The sequence below is a fragment of the Leishmania major genome, chromosome 20 (assembly GCF_000002725.2).
Source record: "Leishmania major strain Friedlin complete genome, chromosome 20".
Lineage (NCBI taxonomy): Eukaryota > Euglenozoa > Kinetoplastea > Trypanosomatida > Trypanosomatidae > Leishmania > Leishmania major.
In genome coordinates this window covers 388676-405856 of record NC_007261.2, presented here as the reverse complement: position 1 = coordinate 405856, position 17181 = coordinate 388676, and the positions used below count along the sequence as shown (strand labels likewise).

The 17181-nt window shown below is 61.0% G+C and overlaps 2 protein-coding genes across 2 annotated transcripts; both read right to left on the bottom strand.

Moving 5' to 3' along the window:
- Positions 1-874: 874 nt before the first annotated feature.
- Positions 875-1909, bottom strand: LMJF_20_0970 (putative 1,2-Dihydroxy-3-keto-5-methylthiopentene dioxygenase; the record flags this gene model as incomplete). The annotated part of the gene is made up of 1 exon (XM_001682797.1): positions 875-1909. The coding sequence occupies one exon, from the start codon at positions 1907-1909 to the stop codon at positions 875-877; it is 1035 nt and encodes a 344-aa protein (XP_001682849.1).
- A 2616-nt stretch (positions 1910-4525) lies between these two features.
- Positions 4526-14848, bottom strand: LMJF_20_0960 (putative protein kinase; the record flags this gene model as incomplete). Its single annotated transcript, XM_001682796.1, has 1 exon — positions 4526-14848. One exon carries the CDS (start codon positions 14846-14848, stop codon positions 4526-4528), a length of 10323 nt encoding a protein of 3440 aa, XP_001682848.1.
- Positions 14849-17181: the final 2333 nt, after the last annotated feature.

The following is a 17181-nucleotide window of genomic DNA, read 5'->3' as shown; positions in this document are numbered from 1 at the left end:
CTTCCCCTCCGTGTTCACGGTCAGCGCCTCCATAACCACGTCAACTCACGCCACCGACTCCGTGTGCATCGCAATGACGAGGCGCAAGGACAGACAAGGGAATCAGCGAGGGAGGTCTGCTGCGGTTCTGTGGAGAGGGAGGAGGTGAAGAGGGGTGGGGGTGTTGAGGCGCGGGCGGCACACAGGCCCCCCCCCCCCACACACACAAACACCACCCCGTGATGGGGAGAAGAGTTAAGGTGCAGGTGGCGGTGTCACTCGAAGACGGTTACCTCGCCTTCATAGTAACTTGTCATCACTTCGACCGACCAAACGACACAAAAGTAAAAGACGAAGCTACACAAAGACGCACCCACACCCACCCACACACAACACACGCGCACAGACAGGAGGGTGTGAGGGGGTGGCGGATGGTGGTGGTTGTCGCGGTGGCAACGTACACGGTAGAAACGTCGATGATCGGAGTGCAACAAGCACCCACCCTCCAACACGCACACACACAGGAGAGGAGATCAAATACGTTTACTCGCAAGACACACGGCGCGACGTGCGTCCGAAAAGGCAACGGGGACGTGGGGAGAAGGCCGCACGATGGAGGAGGGGAGGGGGGCTCGCTGAGAAAACTGCGACACGGTAGAAGGAGAAACCAACAAGATTGCGCCGTACAAAGACGGTACAACGGCAAGGGCGCCCCCGCACGGACGGAGCGTGCACGGCCCATGAGGAGCGACGCATGATGCACTCACCAACGGGCATTGCACATGCACGCGCGCTCACAACGGTGCGCGGCCTCTGTCTCGCTCTCTAGTATGTAGTCGAGTTGGCGCTCTCTCCCTACTTCATATTCTTCGCACATCACCCTCTGGCGCCAGTTTTACTCAAGGTTCAGCACGTCTGTCCTGTCAACATCGCAGGTGCGCACCTTGACGTCGAGCAGGTCGTACCACTGCACGTCGCCTCCCTCCTTGGCGTCCTTGGCCGGCGACAGCACGAGCAGCGTCGGCACACTAGCCAGCTGCAGGATTGGGTGCGTGCGATAGAAGAAATTCGGGTTGCCTAGGTAGCTGGCGCGCTCGACCGGGAGCTGCAGGAAGATGGCGTGCTCCTTACCGTACGTACCTTGGAGCTCTGCAAATCGCCTCGCGACGTGCAGCTTCGCCAGAACGCAGTCCGGACACCAGGACTCGCCGGTGGTTGGGTCCGTGGAACCGGTCAGATAAATCGCGAGGGCAAGCGGTTGCTTGCTGTGCTGCTCCAGCAGCCGCTTCGTAATGACGGTGAGCTCCGCATCCAGCTTCAGCGGGTAGCGCAGAGAGAAGATCGTGCGGCCGTTGACGGCACCGACAGCTGTTTCGGCAGGGGCGTGCAGGCGGGCGAGGTATTCCTTGCGCGCCGGCTTCTCCTCCGCCTCCGGGCCGCGGTTCAGCGCGATCCACTGCGGAGCCTCCTTGAAGATGCGCAGCGTCTTGATGCACTTGCTCTGATCCGTCGTGAAGCGGTGGTACATGCCCGCCGGTACAACGATGCAGTCGCCAGGCTTCAACAGCAATCGAATCCACTTGTCGTTGATATCGCGCACGTCAAAGTAGCCCTGACCTTCGAGAATCAACCGCACCTCATCGTCTTCGTGAATGTGCTCCATGAAGTGCTGCTCCGCCAGAGTCTCAAACTTCTCTGCTCCGAGGTTCGCCGGGCTGAGGTTCACGACATCGTAGCTCTGGTAGTTGAGCTTCTTGAGAAGCGGCTGGATGAAGCCCTCGATGTTGTCGTTTACCTCCTCCGAGTCGAAGTGACGGTAGAAGATCCCTGCTTCACCAAGCACCTCGTAGCTGGCGGGCACGTTTGGCGAAAGTCGGTTCTCATCGCGGCGATCCGCCACCGCCTCTGGTATGTACCAGCAGTCGGTCATAGCTGGTCTAGATGGGGCAGCGTGGCTGTGTTGACAGGGGTGAGGGGGCGCGAGCGCGTCGAAGGTGTCGCGGCAGGACTAGATTTGGGCGAGGTGCGGAGGCAGCGATACAGAACAGAATGCGTCCAGCATGTGCAGCACACAGCGCTAACCAGGGGACACACACACACACACACACACAGCAAAGAGCGGAAGAAAAGCAAACAGGCAAGAGAGAGAGATGTGCGAGTGTTTGCTCGGTAGAAGTGCCTGATGATACGTACTCCTGATGAGCACGCACATGGAGAGACGGGCGCGTGCACGTGTGTATGGTCATACATGTATACATATATATATAGAGAGAGAGAAATGAGGGGCACAGATGCGTTATGAGAAGGGAAAAACGGTGTGGCAACGGATGAGGGTGCACGTTGTGGGGCGCACGCAAAGGAAGGTGCGCAGTCCATCGCTCGAGGATTTGGCGGGCAAGGGCTGCGGGAAAGTGCTCAACCGGAGGTCAGCTCATTCTAGCACGCATGATTCAAACCAATCTGTACACTGCATCATCAGCCACACACGCACATGCCCACGCGGCGCTTATTGTGGGCAACGAGAGAGAGAGAGAGATCGAGACGTCCCCCAGGCTTCTCCATCAGTGACAACGTTTGACTGACCCAGCAGACCTGTTCTCGAGGTCGTGCTTTCTTTTCATGTTTGATTTTGCATGATGACACGGGCAACACTGCCGTGTGCGTAGCATGTCGAATCCAAAAGATGACGTAAAACGAACAATAAAGTGAGCACGCATGGCAAGTGCTGCTTGTGCGGCTCTGGCTGCTGTGGATGTATGTGTGTATCCATAGGAGGCATACGTATATATGTATGTACACCGAAGGCACCGTAAATCAAAGGCAAAACAAGAGAAGAAACGCTACACGAGAGAACAAGCCCCCAGACAACTCCTCCCCTCACCTTCTCCCCCCTCCTCCCTCCTTTCCCCCATCTCCCTGACAACAACAACAACAAAAAACAACAACGCCAATTCCGACCTCAGTGCGCGTGTACGTGGGCGTATGGGACTGCAGTCGCCTTTACCCGTATCATAGGTGTGCCTACATCCCTCTGCTTCCGTTTGAGCCCCTTTTTCTAGCGCCCAACCTCGGCATCACACACACACACACACACACGCACACGCACACGCACACGCACAACACGCAGATAAAAACTACAGCAAAAAACAGACTGACTACGAAGTAAGTCGGCAACAGCCGCCGGCGCGCAACAGAAAGACGTGGGAGAGACGCGCATGAGCGTGTGAGCGGAGAAGGGGGAGGAGGGGCGAGGCTTGCACATCAAAAATGGCACACGACAGCGTATCAGAGACTTGCATGTGTCCCCCTGCAAGCGGGGCCATAAACCTGCTTTCCTCTGTGTGTATGAGTTTCGGCCAGGCTCGACCGCGCGAACACGAGACGAGCTGCTGTAGCGAATGGGAAAACAACAACGAAAAAGCAAGCGTACGCCATGAAGCAGCCTGGAGGCTGTGGTGAGATAGGGAGGGAGAGAGGACGGAGCGGATATCATGCGCGTCCCTCGATTGGCACAGTTAGGCGGATGAAACCCACGACATCCGCAGATCAGCAGGTATACCGAAGCATAGAATGCGTGTGCAGGAGTGGCGCACAGGAAGCGAGAGTGGTGGGTGGGTGGGTGGAGGGGCGCGTGCAGGCACCTCGGCGGCTTGACAGCAGGTACACAAAAACCGCAGCACGTATACCACGTTTTACCTGAAATAGAGCACGGCCGATGAAAGGAAAAGCAGAAAATACGCAGAAGCGTGGAACGAAGAGAGGATGTGTGAGAGGGAGGGGGATGGACGCGGCGGCTTGCCTCCATGCAAGCACATACACACACAGGCATACAGACAACAAAACAGACCCAACAAGAGAGATGAATACAATAGAAGGAGGAGGAAAAACGGGAAGGGGAGCGCGCGCGCGCGAGAGAGAGTAGCTGTATAAGAAGGGCCGACCACACATGACACCCACATCCGTATACACACCGACATGAAGGAAGACAACACGGAAGGATGGTATGTGGCGGTAATAGGGAGAGAGAGAGAGAAAGGAGAGAGGGAGGGAGAGGATACCGTATGCGTGCCACAGCAGCGGCGGCCTACGAGGAACATGACGCGGCGCATGCGCGCTGCCGCCATGAGCAGAGAGACAGCAAAGAAAAAAAGGGGCATCACTCATGCACGCACAAACTCGAGGAGGAAGACGTCCAAGAGAGGGGACGCCGACACCGACGCAGAACACGGCCACGGCCACGGGCATGCGCATGAAAGAGACGACGGGAAACGAAAAGAAAGCCGCTGTGCTTGGGCATGGAGCGGGTGTTCGCTGTACGCGGAGGGGCACACGAGAGAGGGGAAGGACAGGGCGAAGGTCCAGCAGCAGCAGCCACGAAAAAGTGAGATAGAGCGAGAGAGAGAGAGAGAGGCGAAACTACAAAGGGAAAGCTCGCAGCACACTCAGACACGCACACACCAACAGAAGACGCCCGCATCCTTTTTCGCCATAGTCGCGGAGGGCGGAATCTACGGAGGAATTCGAGAGCGTTGCTCTTCATGCGAGCTCAGTCGTCGGATGCCTCGCCTTCGCTGCCCCTGTCACCGCTGTCGTCGCCGCCGCCGCCGCTAGAGCTACTGCTTAGCGACAAGTCGAGTACATAGTTGTTCGCGGCTGACGGAATGTTGGCACAACCGCCTGTCCCGGCCGCGCCGAGAACGCTTTGGCTTCCACTGCCGCCGGTCATCCACGCCAGCTCACCGGAGCCGGGTTGGATAGGGAAGTAAGCGAAGTTGCCCGCCGTCACTGACGGTATAGCGGCACCCGTTCCAGCACCTTCCTCCCCACGCGGCAGTCGCCCTCCACCTGCCTGCCCCGCTAAGTGGCACCGACTCACCCCTCCTGCTGCGCCTTGCGCACCCGCACTTCTCTGCTCAACGAGGCACGAAACTTCGTAGATTTCCTGCATCATGCGCGTCATCCACTCCACATCCCATGAGACTTGATGTTCCAACACCTCGGCCGCCGTCATGCGCTTCGCAGGATCACGGTGAAACAGTCGATTAAAAAGGTCCACGAGCGAGGTGGGCAGCAGCACGGAGAATTCGTCCAGCACGACGATATTGGATGTTGTGATGCACAAGATACTGCGGCGACTGTTTTGAGTGTCGGCTTCAGAGGTTACAGCCCCGGCGCCATCTGACTCCGTTGCGTGCCGCGATTCCTGCTCGCTCGTCATTGATGCCGTGTCTGTGCAGTACGACGCGTCACTGTCGATGGAGGTAGTCTGGTGGCTGCTGCTCTGCATCTCTTTGCCTTCGACGGTGCTACTCTTGTCCACAGAGTCGTGTGAGTTCGGCGAAGCAGCCAGCTGACGCTCCGCCATGTCAATCTTTATGGCGTACTTGAGCGCCTTCAGCACGCGGTTCGTCGTCTCTTCCGTGTAGTGATTCCCAAAGCGCGAGGACAGGCGGTTGGTAAAGGTGAGCGGCAGTGATCCGTTCTTGGGGATGGCGCGGTACAGCTCGTTGAGCGCCGGCATGTGGAGCCCGTTCAGGTGGCCCAGGTTGATGCCCATGATACGTGCGATTAGGCACCCAAAGGACCACAGGTCGCAGGACTCGGTGTACGGCTCGCCAAGCACCATCTCGGGCGCCATGTAGCTCACCGTCCCTTTCATGTTGCGCAGCTGCCGCGACTCCGTCATCTTCACGGCCGACCCGAAGTCGCCGAGCTTCGCCATGCCGTTCGCGAAGAGCACATTGGCTGGTTTGATGTCCCGGTGGATGATGCCGCGGCGATGCAGGTAGATCAGCGCGCTGGCAATGTCGTGCACGATCATGACGGCGTCCTGCGGACGTTTGAGCTCCGGCGCCATTATCGAGGCCCCGTGGGTGCTGAGAAATTCGGCTCTGCCGCCCTCGCGCGCTGCTGCTCGCAGCATGCCCGCCATGTCGACCTTGTCGTCGACGCCGTTGCCGCTGACGGAGTTGCTGCTGTTGCTCATGGCGTTACCTGGGTATTCGGCCATCAGGCCGGCGCTGCGGTATTGCCGCCGCTGGGCTGCGCCCGGAATTGCCACGAACGGCTCCAGCAGATGATTCGCCAGCGTTGCGTCGCAGAGCTCCATGAATATGGCGTACGAGTTGTCCTCCAGTCGGGTGTGCGAGAACGACACGATATTAGGGTGCTCAAGAGAGCGCATGATGCTGACTTCGCGGTTGATGATCTCCAGCTGCCGCAGCTTCATGCTCTTCAAAAAGAAGCGCTTCATCGCCAGTCTGCCGCGCGACGCGTACATCATTACCTCGAAGACGTCGCCAAAGGCACCGCTGCCGATGTGGCCCACAATCTGGTACGACCGCTCCTTTGTTATATCTACCATCGAGCGCAGCAGCCGGCGGCAGCGGATCAGCTGCTGCACCTCCGCCAGCACGTTCCGCGAGAGTAGCCCTTCCAGCAGGTTGTCGGCGTACATGACCACCGTCGCGTCCGTCATGATGTTAGCGACGTTCATCGTCGGTGTGCGCACGCCGGGCCTTGTCGAGATGAAGAAGGCGACGACGGTCTCCTCGATGGCATGTTTGGCGAGCGTTTCGTGCATTTCCTCGCTAATAAGAGAGTCCACCCACTCCACGATCACGACGTCGAAGAGCTGCAGTCCTGAGCGGACGTACCGTAGCATCTTCGTCGCGCTCGTGACGAAGGTTGTACAGTGCCCGTAGATGCCTAAGACCTCCTCTACTTCTGCGTAGGCGCGGGTCGTGTAGAGAAGCACATGCAGATTGTTGCGCGTTGTTTGATCAACCGCGTCCTCCGCAACGGCACGCATGGCGGCGTTTGTGTGTGGGGTGGCACCCTTCTCTGCTGTTGCGGTGGTGTTGCTGAGGCCTGAGATACGCCTCAGCTTGCTGCTCTCGCTGCTGCGCACACCTTCATCGACGCGGCTCTCGCTGGGTGAGGAGACAGAGGCGGTTAATGGCCGAATCGGCAGCGCGGCAACCGCGGCACCCCAACTGTGATTCCCCGTAGAGGAGCTTGACATGTTCCCCTGCACTGCCGCCGCTGCTGCCACCGCATTGGCGGTGGCGCCAAAGGACATGGAGCTGCTGCCAGTCGACAAGAAACCATGATCGCAAACACTTCGAACATGCATGCTGACGCAGCGTCGAAGATCTGCCAGCTGCTGTGGGCGGTTGACGAGACCGAAAATATCCACGCAGTTATCGGCAAACGAGTCGTTCGCCTCGTCGGGCATGTTGGCGTTGCCGTCGCCCGCAGGGGCATGCCGATCATCCGACGCCCCCGCGCCCCCATTCCGCGCAGCCACGGGTGTGACGAGATCGCCCAGATTGCCGATGCTTTTGTGCTCCCCATCGTCAGCGGACACACCCGACAGCTTCACCTCCATCTTCGATGTCATTGCATTGCCTTCCCCAGCCGCCGTCGACTGCGCCGCGGCCGTGCCAGTGAGAGTGGCGGATGAGATACTCGGCAAGGCGGCGCGAGCCGATATGCCAGCGACAATCACCGACTCGGGTGCTTGCCCCGAGAGCGACGCCGAATTCGCGTACTGCTGAGTGCGGCGCTCAGTCTCGGGAGCCCCGACGGCGATGGACCCCAGCAATGTTGTCGCGTTCGCGGCCGCCTTCTTTGCCTCTTCCTTGTTTTCCGTGCTGCTTGCCCCCGCACTGCTCCCAGCATGCACATTATCATCCTTCTTCAGTGCGGTGCTGAGGTCGCCGAAGGCAGCGGCCGCACTGTTGGAGAGCGTGTAGCCGAGCAGCTCGGTCCCGCCAGATTTCTGCTTGCAGACGCTGACGAGGCCCTGTGTCTTGCTGCTCTGCGTGCTGGTCAGCTCCGTTAGGTTGCTGCTGCCAGCAGCGAAGGGCGTCGTGCAGGAGATAATGGGGTGCGGCAGAGACAACGGGTACGGCACGGCCGGCCGGCTCTGCATTGATGGGGTGTCGCTGCGGCTGCTGCGCATGATTCTGTCTGCGCAACTGCTTGCAGTGATCGACGCGCCTGACACCCCGGCTGCGCAAGAGGCACTGAGGATATTGCTGCCCTGGCTCACTGGCGGCGACTGCGACCCCGCGTTCCAGCTTTCCGCGAATGGAAGCGCCAGATGGAGCGGTGTCTGTAACGTCCCGGTCTGGGCAGACGGTTCAACGGCGTGGTGACAGGAGTGTGGAGTAAGGTATTTCTGCGGCCCGTGCCGCTGCGGTGGTGAGCGCATGACCACTGTGGGCACGGTCACCGCCGTATTGGGCGTGTTGTGGGTCTCGCTTACCGGCGCCGCGTCTCTGCTGCCCCGTCGCAGCGGCGACGTTATCTCCATCGACGCCCTCTGCGTGGTCGTGCGCGCATGTGCCGTGAGCTGCTCTTTTTCAGTCGTCTTCGCGACAGCCGTGCTCCGGCTCTTGCCCTCTGCAGCGGCGATGGTGTCGTCAAGAAGCACTGTGGGCAGCTGCAAGCCTGTGCCTTTCCTTGGTAGACTTCCGCTACGTACGGTGAATACACTCAAGGACGCCGTAGCCCGGAGTGGGCTGCCTTCATGCAGCTGCTTCGTACATCTCCCAACGCTGTCGGAGAGTCGCTTCTTACTGTCTTCCATGCCCTTCACCGCTTCTGCACGCGCTGCTGTTGCTGCTACGGCAGATGCAGAGAAATGCCCATCCTCGCCGTCGTCCGTGGACTGCATCGAAAGTGCTGAAAACCCTCTGTAGGTGCCGTGATGCGTCCCGCCGGTGGACGAAGGGTCCATCGGCAGCTGAAAGGGGTCGGCGTGGCGCTGCATCGGCGTCGCTTCTCCCGATGCGGTCGCCCCGCTGCCACGCCGCAGTGTGTCATCAACGCCCTCTGGAGAGGTACCTTCACTGCCGCTGGCGCCTCCGTGCTGTGTGATGGAGAAGTCAGATCGATTTGCGGCCTCAGACAAAGTGTCCGAGCGCGACATATTCGCCGCCGCCGTATTTGCCATTGCTGATTCTGCCTCCGTTGGCTCCGCCTTGGCCTCCTCGACGTCGGCGCTGGCGCTCGCTGCCCTGCTCGGAAACGATGGCGTCGCGGTGGTGGGCGACAGTAAGGGCGAAAAGATGACACTCTTGCCGCGCGCGCCTTCCAAGTACGTGCGTGCCGCTATGTCGTACCGCAGGGGAATGATCGGCGGCGACGGCTGCGCTGCCTCGGCGGCAGCTTCCTCGGTCACCAGGTTCATGATGTTGACACCAAAGACGGAAAGCCCGCGATACTTGGAGAGCTGCACGTTGCCCAGGCGACTCAGCAGCCCCAGCCGCTGCGACGTGGTAAAGGGGATTAGGACTCGCGCCTCGTACGTGTCGGCGCGGATGCGGGTGGCAGCATCGCACATGGCCAAGCTCTCCCGCATGTCTCGGGATAGGTAGGAGGAGCTTGACACATAGCGTGAAGGGTGGCGACGGCGCTGCGGCTGTGGGGCTTGCGAAGCCGATCGAGCCCCTGGATAGGCCCACAGCAGCGATTGCTTGACACTGCCGGCACGGCGGCTGAGCAGCGACGTAGGCGAGCTCTCGGTGGCAGCCTCCATGACCTCGTAGCTGCTTTCCCCATTTTCCATGCGGGTGCGCTGCCGCGACAGCGCGTCGTCGCCTTCCTCAGCGGTGTCCTGCTGCACCCCAAGCGCCCGCACCTCGGAGAACGCCGGATTGAACGGGTGGCTCGCCGCGGTGGTATTGTTCGTGAGGATGCTCGAGTTGCCACCCTCTTGTGCTGTTTCCGCGGTGCCGCTGGCCGTCGTCGTCGCAGCAGAGCTGCTCACGCGAGAAAGAACCACGGATGCCGCCCGACTGCCGTCTGCAACGTGAGCTGCGCCCCCACCAAGTGTCGCTAATGGTCCTTTGCGCTGCACCGAGTCGCCTGCGCGCACAGCTGCCGCCGCCGCTGCCGCCGTCGCTGCCGTTGTCCGTGTCGTGAACGACGATCGCCGCGATAACGCGCCGTTTGAGACGCTGTCAGCGCTACTTCTCATGGCGCTGCTCCGCTTCGATAGCCTGTCGGTGCCGCTGCAGGTGCCCAGATTGACGCTGGTACTGCGACGTGTGCTGTCGCGGCGATCGCCGCCGCTCGACGCTGCATTCGAGGCGAGCGCGACTTTTCGAACAGCATTGGCGGGAGAGGTGGTGGATGAGTTGCGGTCGTGCGCCTGCTGCTGTAGGTGAGGGCTGTGAGACCAGGCCCTGGGGCGTCGCAGGGGGTCGCGGTGTGGGTGGCGCGGTACGGCGTTAGTGGCGAGAAGCGACTGCACGCTGCGCAGCGGCATCGCCGTCCGGCTTTTCTTGCGGCCGCCTGAAGGCGACTGCAGCGGGGACGCTTGAGTTGAGTAGCGCTGCATCGAGCCGCACGGCGGCGACGACGCAACAATACCGGTGCCAAGCGAGGACGCGGTCGCGGTTGGCGGAACACAGCTGCTATTGGAGTTCATGAAGGAGCCACTGCTGCTGCTGCTGTGGCTGGGCATGAAGCCGCCGAGGCTGCTGTCTAGCGCGGGGGCGGCGAGAGAGAAGGCCTCCCTCGACTCCTCGTAGCCGTAGAAGACGTCGAGGTCCGCCAGTCTTGCCGCCAGTAGCTCCTGGATCATCCGCTGCGGCTGCTGTGAGGACGTGGCAGGTGCCGATGAAGGCAGCGAGCCTACAAGGTGGGGCCCAGCGGGATTCGCCTCCTGCGGGCTCAGCAACGTTGCGTTTAGCTTCGGCAATGCCCCGACAGTCTCTGTGGCTGTGCTGCTGCTTCTGTCAGCGCCCTCAGCATTGCCATTATTTGCCTTCCAGCTCACGCTCACCCTGCGGCTGGCGGGACTGGCGCTGTTGGTACGGGGGCTACCGTTGTCAGTGCCGGTGCGCTTGACGCAGCCGCCGGCGCCCAGCAGTACCTCCACAGGGATCATGTCAATGACCAGCTGCATCTTACGGCACACGGTCAGGATGCACGCCACCTGCGTGGCGCCGTTGCGGCGCTGGAACCTCAGGACGTGCTGCACGAACATCATAAACGCAACCGAGTTAAAGATGATGGTGCGCGGCAGGCGTGCCGACACGAGAACGGCCACGACGCCGCGCTGAGATCGCAACCGGTCCGCAAGCTTGTGTGGCGTGATTTCATCCACATCGTTGCTCCGCTGCCACGACATTCCCGCCACATGACCGAACATCTGCGCAGAGCTGGCCTCCATAGGGGACGCCCGCCCTGAAGGCTGCGGGTGCTGCATTAGGCATCCTGTCACGGCACTGGGGAAGGTTTGATGGGGCAGACTGTGTTCGCTGAGGCCTGCAGCGTCACCGCCACTCACGAGGGTGTGATGACCACCACTGTGCGGGACGCGGTACACCGGGGAGGCATGCGAGTGAGAAAAGCTCAAAGGCAACGGCGATAACTGCTGCGCGTCTCTGTGCGCCCACGCCGACGGCGGAGAGCCCCTCGCAAACGCCGCGAGCTGCCCAGCTTTGTTCTTGCGATGAGGCTGCTGTTCGGTGCGCACCTGCTGGGCCAGCTGGACGACGCTCTCCACGTCGCGCGCCTCGTGCGTCGCACGCCTCGGTGCTGACGAAGTCACTGCAGGGGCGAGGGCTGCCGTGGAAGCCGCCGGTGACTGTAGGCGTGCCGACCCCGACGACGAAACACGCCCGCTGCTAGGCGGTGGCAGCTGTTGATATAGAGGAGAGGGCATGCGGGATCGCGCACCGCTTAGGAGGGCAATGGTTTTGTTCGTCGCCGACAGTGGCGCGGAGCTGAGGCTACGTTGGCGAGAAGTCGCCTCAGACGCTGGTTGGAGGGCTGGAGAGATGGGCAGCGAATTGTTCATGGAGCTGCGCTTGAACCGGGTCACCGCGCGCGCCTCATCCTCGTCGTCAAGGCCGGCTAGTGGCCTGTAGTGGCGTTGGCGGCTCAGCAGGTGACGTTGCTCCGACTGCGGTCGGCGGGCATTCAATGCTGTCTTCTGCAACGGCGTAGAGCTGCTGTTGGGGCTGCTGTAGTTGTGGTGCGGGTCTTCGCCTGGCTTGTGCAGTGGTGTGAGCGGCAGCCCTCGTGATTCTCCCGCTACGGCGGCCGCCAGAGGTGCCGCACCAGCGGGTTCATTGGCACCGTATAGGCAGTCCGATGAGGTGATCGTCGGTTGCGCCAGATTCACATGGAAGGCCGGGTAGCTCAGATCGCACAGACTGTTTTGGTTTGTGTGCTGCGAGGTACTCCGCATCGCCGAGGTGGCGTCGCTGTTGGCAGAGGGCGTCTCAGGACTGCCAAAGGTGACTTGCACGCCAGGCGCCGGGGATCCAGGATGCCCACTCGTGCGTGACGCGGCCCAGTTAGAAGAGCGCTCCGTGCTGCTGCTCGGAAGCCGGCGCTGGCTCTGCACCATCGGGTGTAGGGAGACGTGCTGGCTGCAGTTCGCATACTGCTCCCGCAGCGGACGCGCCGCGTCGACGTCGAGAGAGTCGACACTGCCCGTTTCGGTGACTGCGGCTGCAGTGGCAGAGACGGACAACGCCGAGCGCGGTGGCCGATACGGTGGCGGCGGCAGCTGCTGTGGAGTGCGCAGGTGCGGCGCCTCTGCGGGTGGCGGCGCAAAGACGGCCGTGGGCCGATGATCACCGGAGGATGTCGTGGTCCGAGCGCCCGGCCCGCGCGCATCGGCAGTGCCACTGCCAGGGGTTACCAGTGTTGGCGGGGGGCCGGCGGTCACCGCGCGTGCGGTCGGCATCCTTGCAATGCCAGCTGGTCTATGGCTACTCTCTAGCCGCTGAAGGATGTAAATTTCCACGTAACGGCTGCAACGCTGCTGCTGCATCGGCGGCGGCGGCGACGCTTCACCACTCAGGTCGGGCTCGAGCGGGGAGGAGGTGTTTGTTGCTGCTGATATCGTCGAGGTTCGTCGCTCGCACTGCGCCATCGCGGTGGCCTCCTCGCTGCCTGTCAGCCGCGACGATGGCGAGTCCATCCGAGGCGTACTCTCGCCGTCCACGCTGGTTCGCTGTGACATCTTCGGCTGGTGCGACGGCACCGCAAGTGCCGCGTAGTACGCGGAGGTGCGCTTGCTGTACAGGATAACGTAGCTGCGGTCGGGGAGAGTGAAAAGCTCGCCTAGGTTTTGCACCTCCCGCCATCCCGGCTGCCGCACTGCGTTGGAAGACGGCTGCTGATGCTTCTGGCGTCCCTTGTCGTCGTTTTCGTCATTGCTGGCCATCTCTTTCTCCCCGACGCATGCGGCCTGCGGTGATGACGAGGACTCCGTAGCGGGTAGCGAGGCGAGCGCGAACGGCAGTGATGCCCCATCCGTTGCCGCTACGGCGGTGACGAGGGGCATGTCGCTGCGGATGCTGCCGGCGGAGGCACTCGGGGGAAGGGTCAGCGCGAAGCAGCAGAGCAGGTTATCAAATGCCGCCGCCGTCACTTCATCCACGTCGCTGTAGCCCAGCATGCTCACGGCAGCGTCGTTGGCGTACACGAGCGACCAGGCGCATTGTGGGGGCGGCGTCGGGCTATCGCTGTTCAGCTGCTCCAGCGGGAGCGCGCTGTAGTTAGGGGTGAAGTTTCTGGTCGCCGTTGCAGCGGTGGAGGTGGCCATGGCGGCGGCTTTGGTGTTTGCACTGTGCGATGACAAAGATGCACGGCCCATCAAGGGCTTGGATATAGACTCCGGTATCCTCGACGCGGGCGCCGAGTTCGTCTCGGGGTCGTCTTCGTCATCGACACCGGCGTCGCTCGCGTCCCCGCTCGCCACCGCAGCGGCGGACTGGTGGTAAGTGCCGCGGCTGCCCTCGGTCATCTCGTCCTCTTGGTGGTCAAGGACGGTGGCGTTGCTAGCCAGAGGCTGCGGGGAGTCGAGGTGACGGAGCGAGCTCGACGACGACGCAGGGTGGGGCGGCCGGTCCAGTGTAAGAGGCAGAGTCTGCCTCTGTGTGTCGGGGTCTACGGTCATCGCCGAGGAGCTTGCTGGGTCTGGGTTTCTTATCGCGGCCGCGGCGATGCGCGCTCTCGAGCTCTCCATCACGAAGACGGGGCACATGACCTCCGCGAAAGGACATCTGCACAGCGTCTGCGCCACGAGGAGCAGCGACGGGTTCAGCCGCGCGACGACGTCTGCAGGGGGTTGCTGCTGCTGCTGCTGCGGTGGAGCAGATGCCTGTGGAGAGGGTGCGGGGCCTGGCAGTGGCAACGGCGGCTCTGAAGGGCTTGACGGAGGCGCGAGAGGTGCATCCGCCTCTCCGACGGACAACACAGAAGCGGCTGCGGCGGCGCTGTCGTCACTGCAGCTGCTGTTGTCGCCAAGCGACGTCGCCGGAAGGGGTGGGAAGCTCCGCAGAAGAGGGACCGAGGAGGCAGACGAGACACCGAGACTGCTGTTCAGTCGCCGGTAGAAGTCGTGGCAGGAGGCGACGGGGTCACAGCTGGGAGGAGACAGCGTCGACACAGTCGCGTTTTCCGTCGAGAGCACCGAGATTTTCCCCAGCATCTCCAGAGTCGGTGCAGTGTTTATCTCGGCCGCGGCACTTGACCCACTCGCCGGCGTGACGACGCTAATTATGAAGGGCAACGCCGACACTGGCAGGACAGGAGGCACCATAGTAGAAGGTGTGAGCGGGTTCTCAGGGGACGCAATGAGCGGCGCCGATGCAGCGGCGGCGGGCGGCGGCGAGGAAGGGGCATTCGCCGCGGCGCCACACAGCGAAACCACCGGAACCAATTCCCCCTGCGGCCAGTCCATGTCGCCCACGAATACCCCCGTGCTTGCCGGGGCGCTTTTTGAGGTGCCCGTCACCAGGGATAAAGAGCATGACTGCACTGGCATCACCGAATCTGCTGCGGCCCTAGCCGCGCTGCCCTCTGGCGACTGCGATGAAGAGCCCACCTTCATTGAGTAGCCCTCCATGGCTGAGGTGGGAACACGGCACGCGCAGAGGAGAGATCGCAAATATGACAAGGGTTATTGCCGCGAGAACGACTTCTCTTTTCGCTGGATGCAAAAAACTTCGCTCGTATAGGCCGATGCGTGACTGCGCAGCGTACACGAGAGAGGCTGCGAGAAGGGGAGGGGAGGGGGGAGGAGGAGGAGTACCCGGGGGGGGGGCGTCCTTGCGCACGCGTGATTCCGCCTGGTGGTGAAGATCCACGTGGCCTTTCAGTGTATACGACAACAGGAACGACAAGAAAAAAGAGGGACGCGCTGTACTCTTTCTTTTTATAGGACGAGGAAGAGCGAACACTTTCTCCCCAAAACAAAAAATCAACCGCGACAACAAGAGGAAGACTCCCAACCTACCCAACCGGCCACCCAGCCACACACCCACACAGCAGCGCAGAGGGTCGACTCAAATAAAGACGGAGAGAGGCGCGGGTGCACGTATGTTCCACAGCGCAAGGAAGTGCCCGTTCCCCCCTCTTTTGTTCCCTTCGTTAAGTTCTGCTTGCGTACCAAGACGGAGGTGGTGTCGAGTCGCGACTCCTCTCCCCCTTCACGAGTTGTACGCTTGTGTGTACGTGTATGAAGAAATGGTGCGTCGTGTACGTGCGCGAAAAGGTGATGCCAACGCTGCTTCCTTCTTATTGTTGTGGAGACGACCTCGCTCTCTCGCACAGCATCTAGCCGTCAGTGCGGTTTTCTCTCCGCAGTCGACGACCGATGAGCTGAAGGATGCTCGTAACCACACACACACGGACACACACGGACACACAGATAAAGAGAAATGAGCAGCCGGCGGACCCGTATTGCGTGCACCTGGGTAGTCCTACTTTGTTGCTCCGAGTGTGCGCGGGTATGTGCCGCACACAGCACAAGGGGAGGAGAAGTGGAGGGAGACGGCGCGACACTTGCGCCGGCGCAGATGGTCGCTAGAGGTGCGCCCCTCACAGGCGGATGATACGAGCAAGGTTGATAACGGCGGGGACAAACAAAAAGGCAAGAAACAAGAATCCAAGTCACGAGAAAGCGAAGCACACAGCGCCCACAAGAAACGTGTGCAGAGTTCACCACGGAAGCAGCAGAGGGAAACACACAACGCAGCGAGGACGAGAGGGCGGAGAGGGCGGTGGGCGTGCGGCATCGGTGAGGAGGTAATGATCCAAGTAGTGCAGCAGACAAGCAAAACCGAAGAACAAGAAAAAAGTGGAGCAGTGATGATGGTATGTTCAAGTCACTTTGATCTAGGCGGTGTATGTTTTGGCAGCGATAAAGAGAGAGAATACATAGCGTGAGGCCGCGCCTCCAAACACACACACACACACACAGACACAGAGGGAGATAGAGAGAGGGAGGAAGAGAGAGGCCGAGGAAGAGGATAGAAAGGAGGTGTGGGGGAGGTGGCGAGTGGATCAGCAAACCGAAATGAAGAAAACAAAGATAGTGTGACTTTTCGACGCTTGTCGCGGCTGGAAGGTGGCGGTGCCGAAGAGGGACAGAGACAGAGGGGTAGCGAGCCAGTGAACAGTGGCTAGTGGTGGTGGTGATGGTGGGCAGGGGACTGCTTTGCCTCGACACTCACACGACGAGAGGCCGCGAGCAGCCACACCCACCAAACACGCACGCACAAACACCCCCTCTTCTTTCGCTCGCTTTTTTTTGGCTGCCCCACCCTCACTACCGTCCGTTGCGACCTCGCCGGTAGTTCTCAACAGAATGCAAAGTTGCCGCTGTTTCTTCCGTGCGCCTCCTCCTCCTGTTCCGGTGCAAAAAATGGATGTGGACAACAAATACGGCGATGGATGGCGGTGGAGAGCTTCGCAGTGATGACGCAGCGGGCAAGGGTAGACAGACTGGACTGCCGATACCGGTGTGTGTGTGTGCGCGCTAGGAAGACAGCCCCACCCTCGTCAAGGCGGCCAAGTATTCGGCTTTGGGTAGAGGTGGATGTGCGTGTACGCAGATTGCTCGCTTGCTTTCTTTGTGGAGCGTGCCTCAACGCTGAGTCGTCTGCGCGGTACAACGTTTTCCTTTTTTCCTTCGGAGAGTCACGCCAGTGTGTTGGCTTGTGTGTGTGTGTGTGCGCGCACGTTTGATAGTGGCGTGAAAAGTACCCGCTAGCGTGCGCCCGTGATGGGGTGCGCAAGCACAGGAGGCTAGGGTTAAGGGTGGAGAGAGTGCACAGACGGGTAGTCGAACACCGAAAGAAAGGTCGCCATTGTAGGTCGGGGATGAGGGGTGAGGGAAATGGTCGAAAAGGTGTCGCGTTGGCGAGAAGTGCAGGGAGTGAG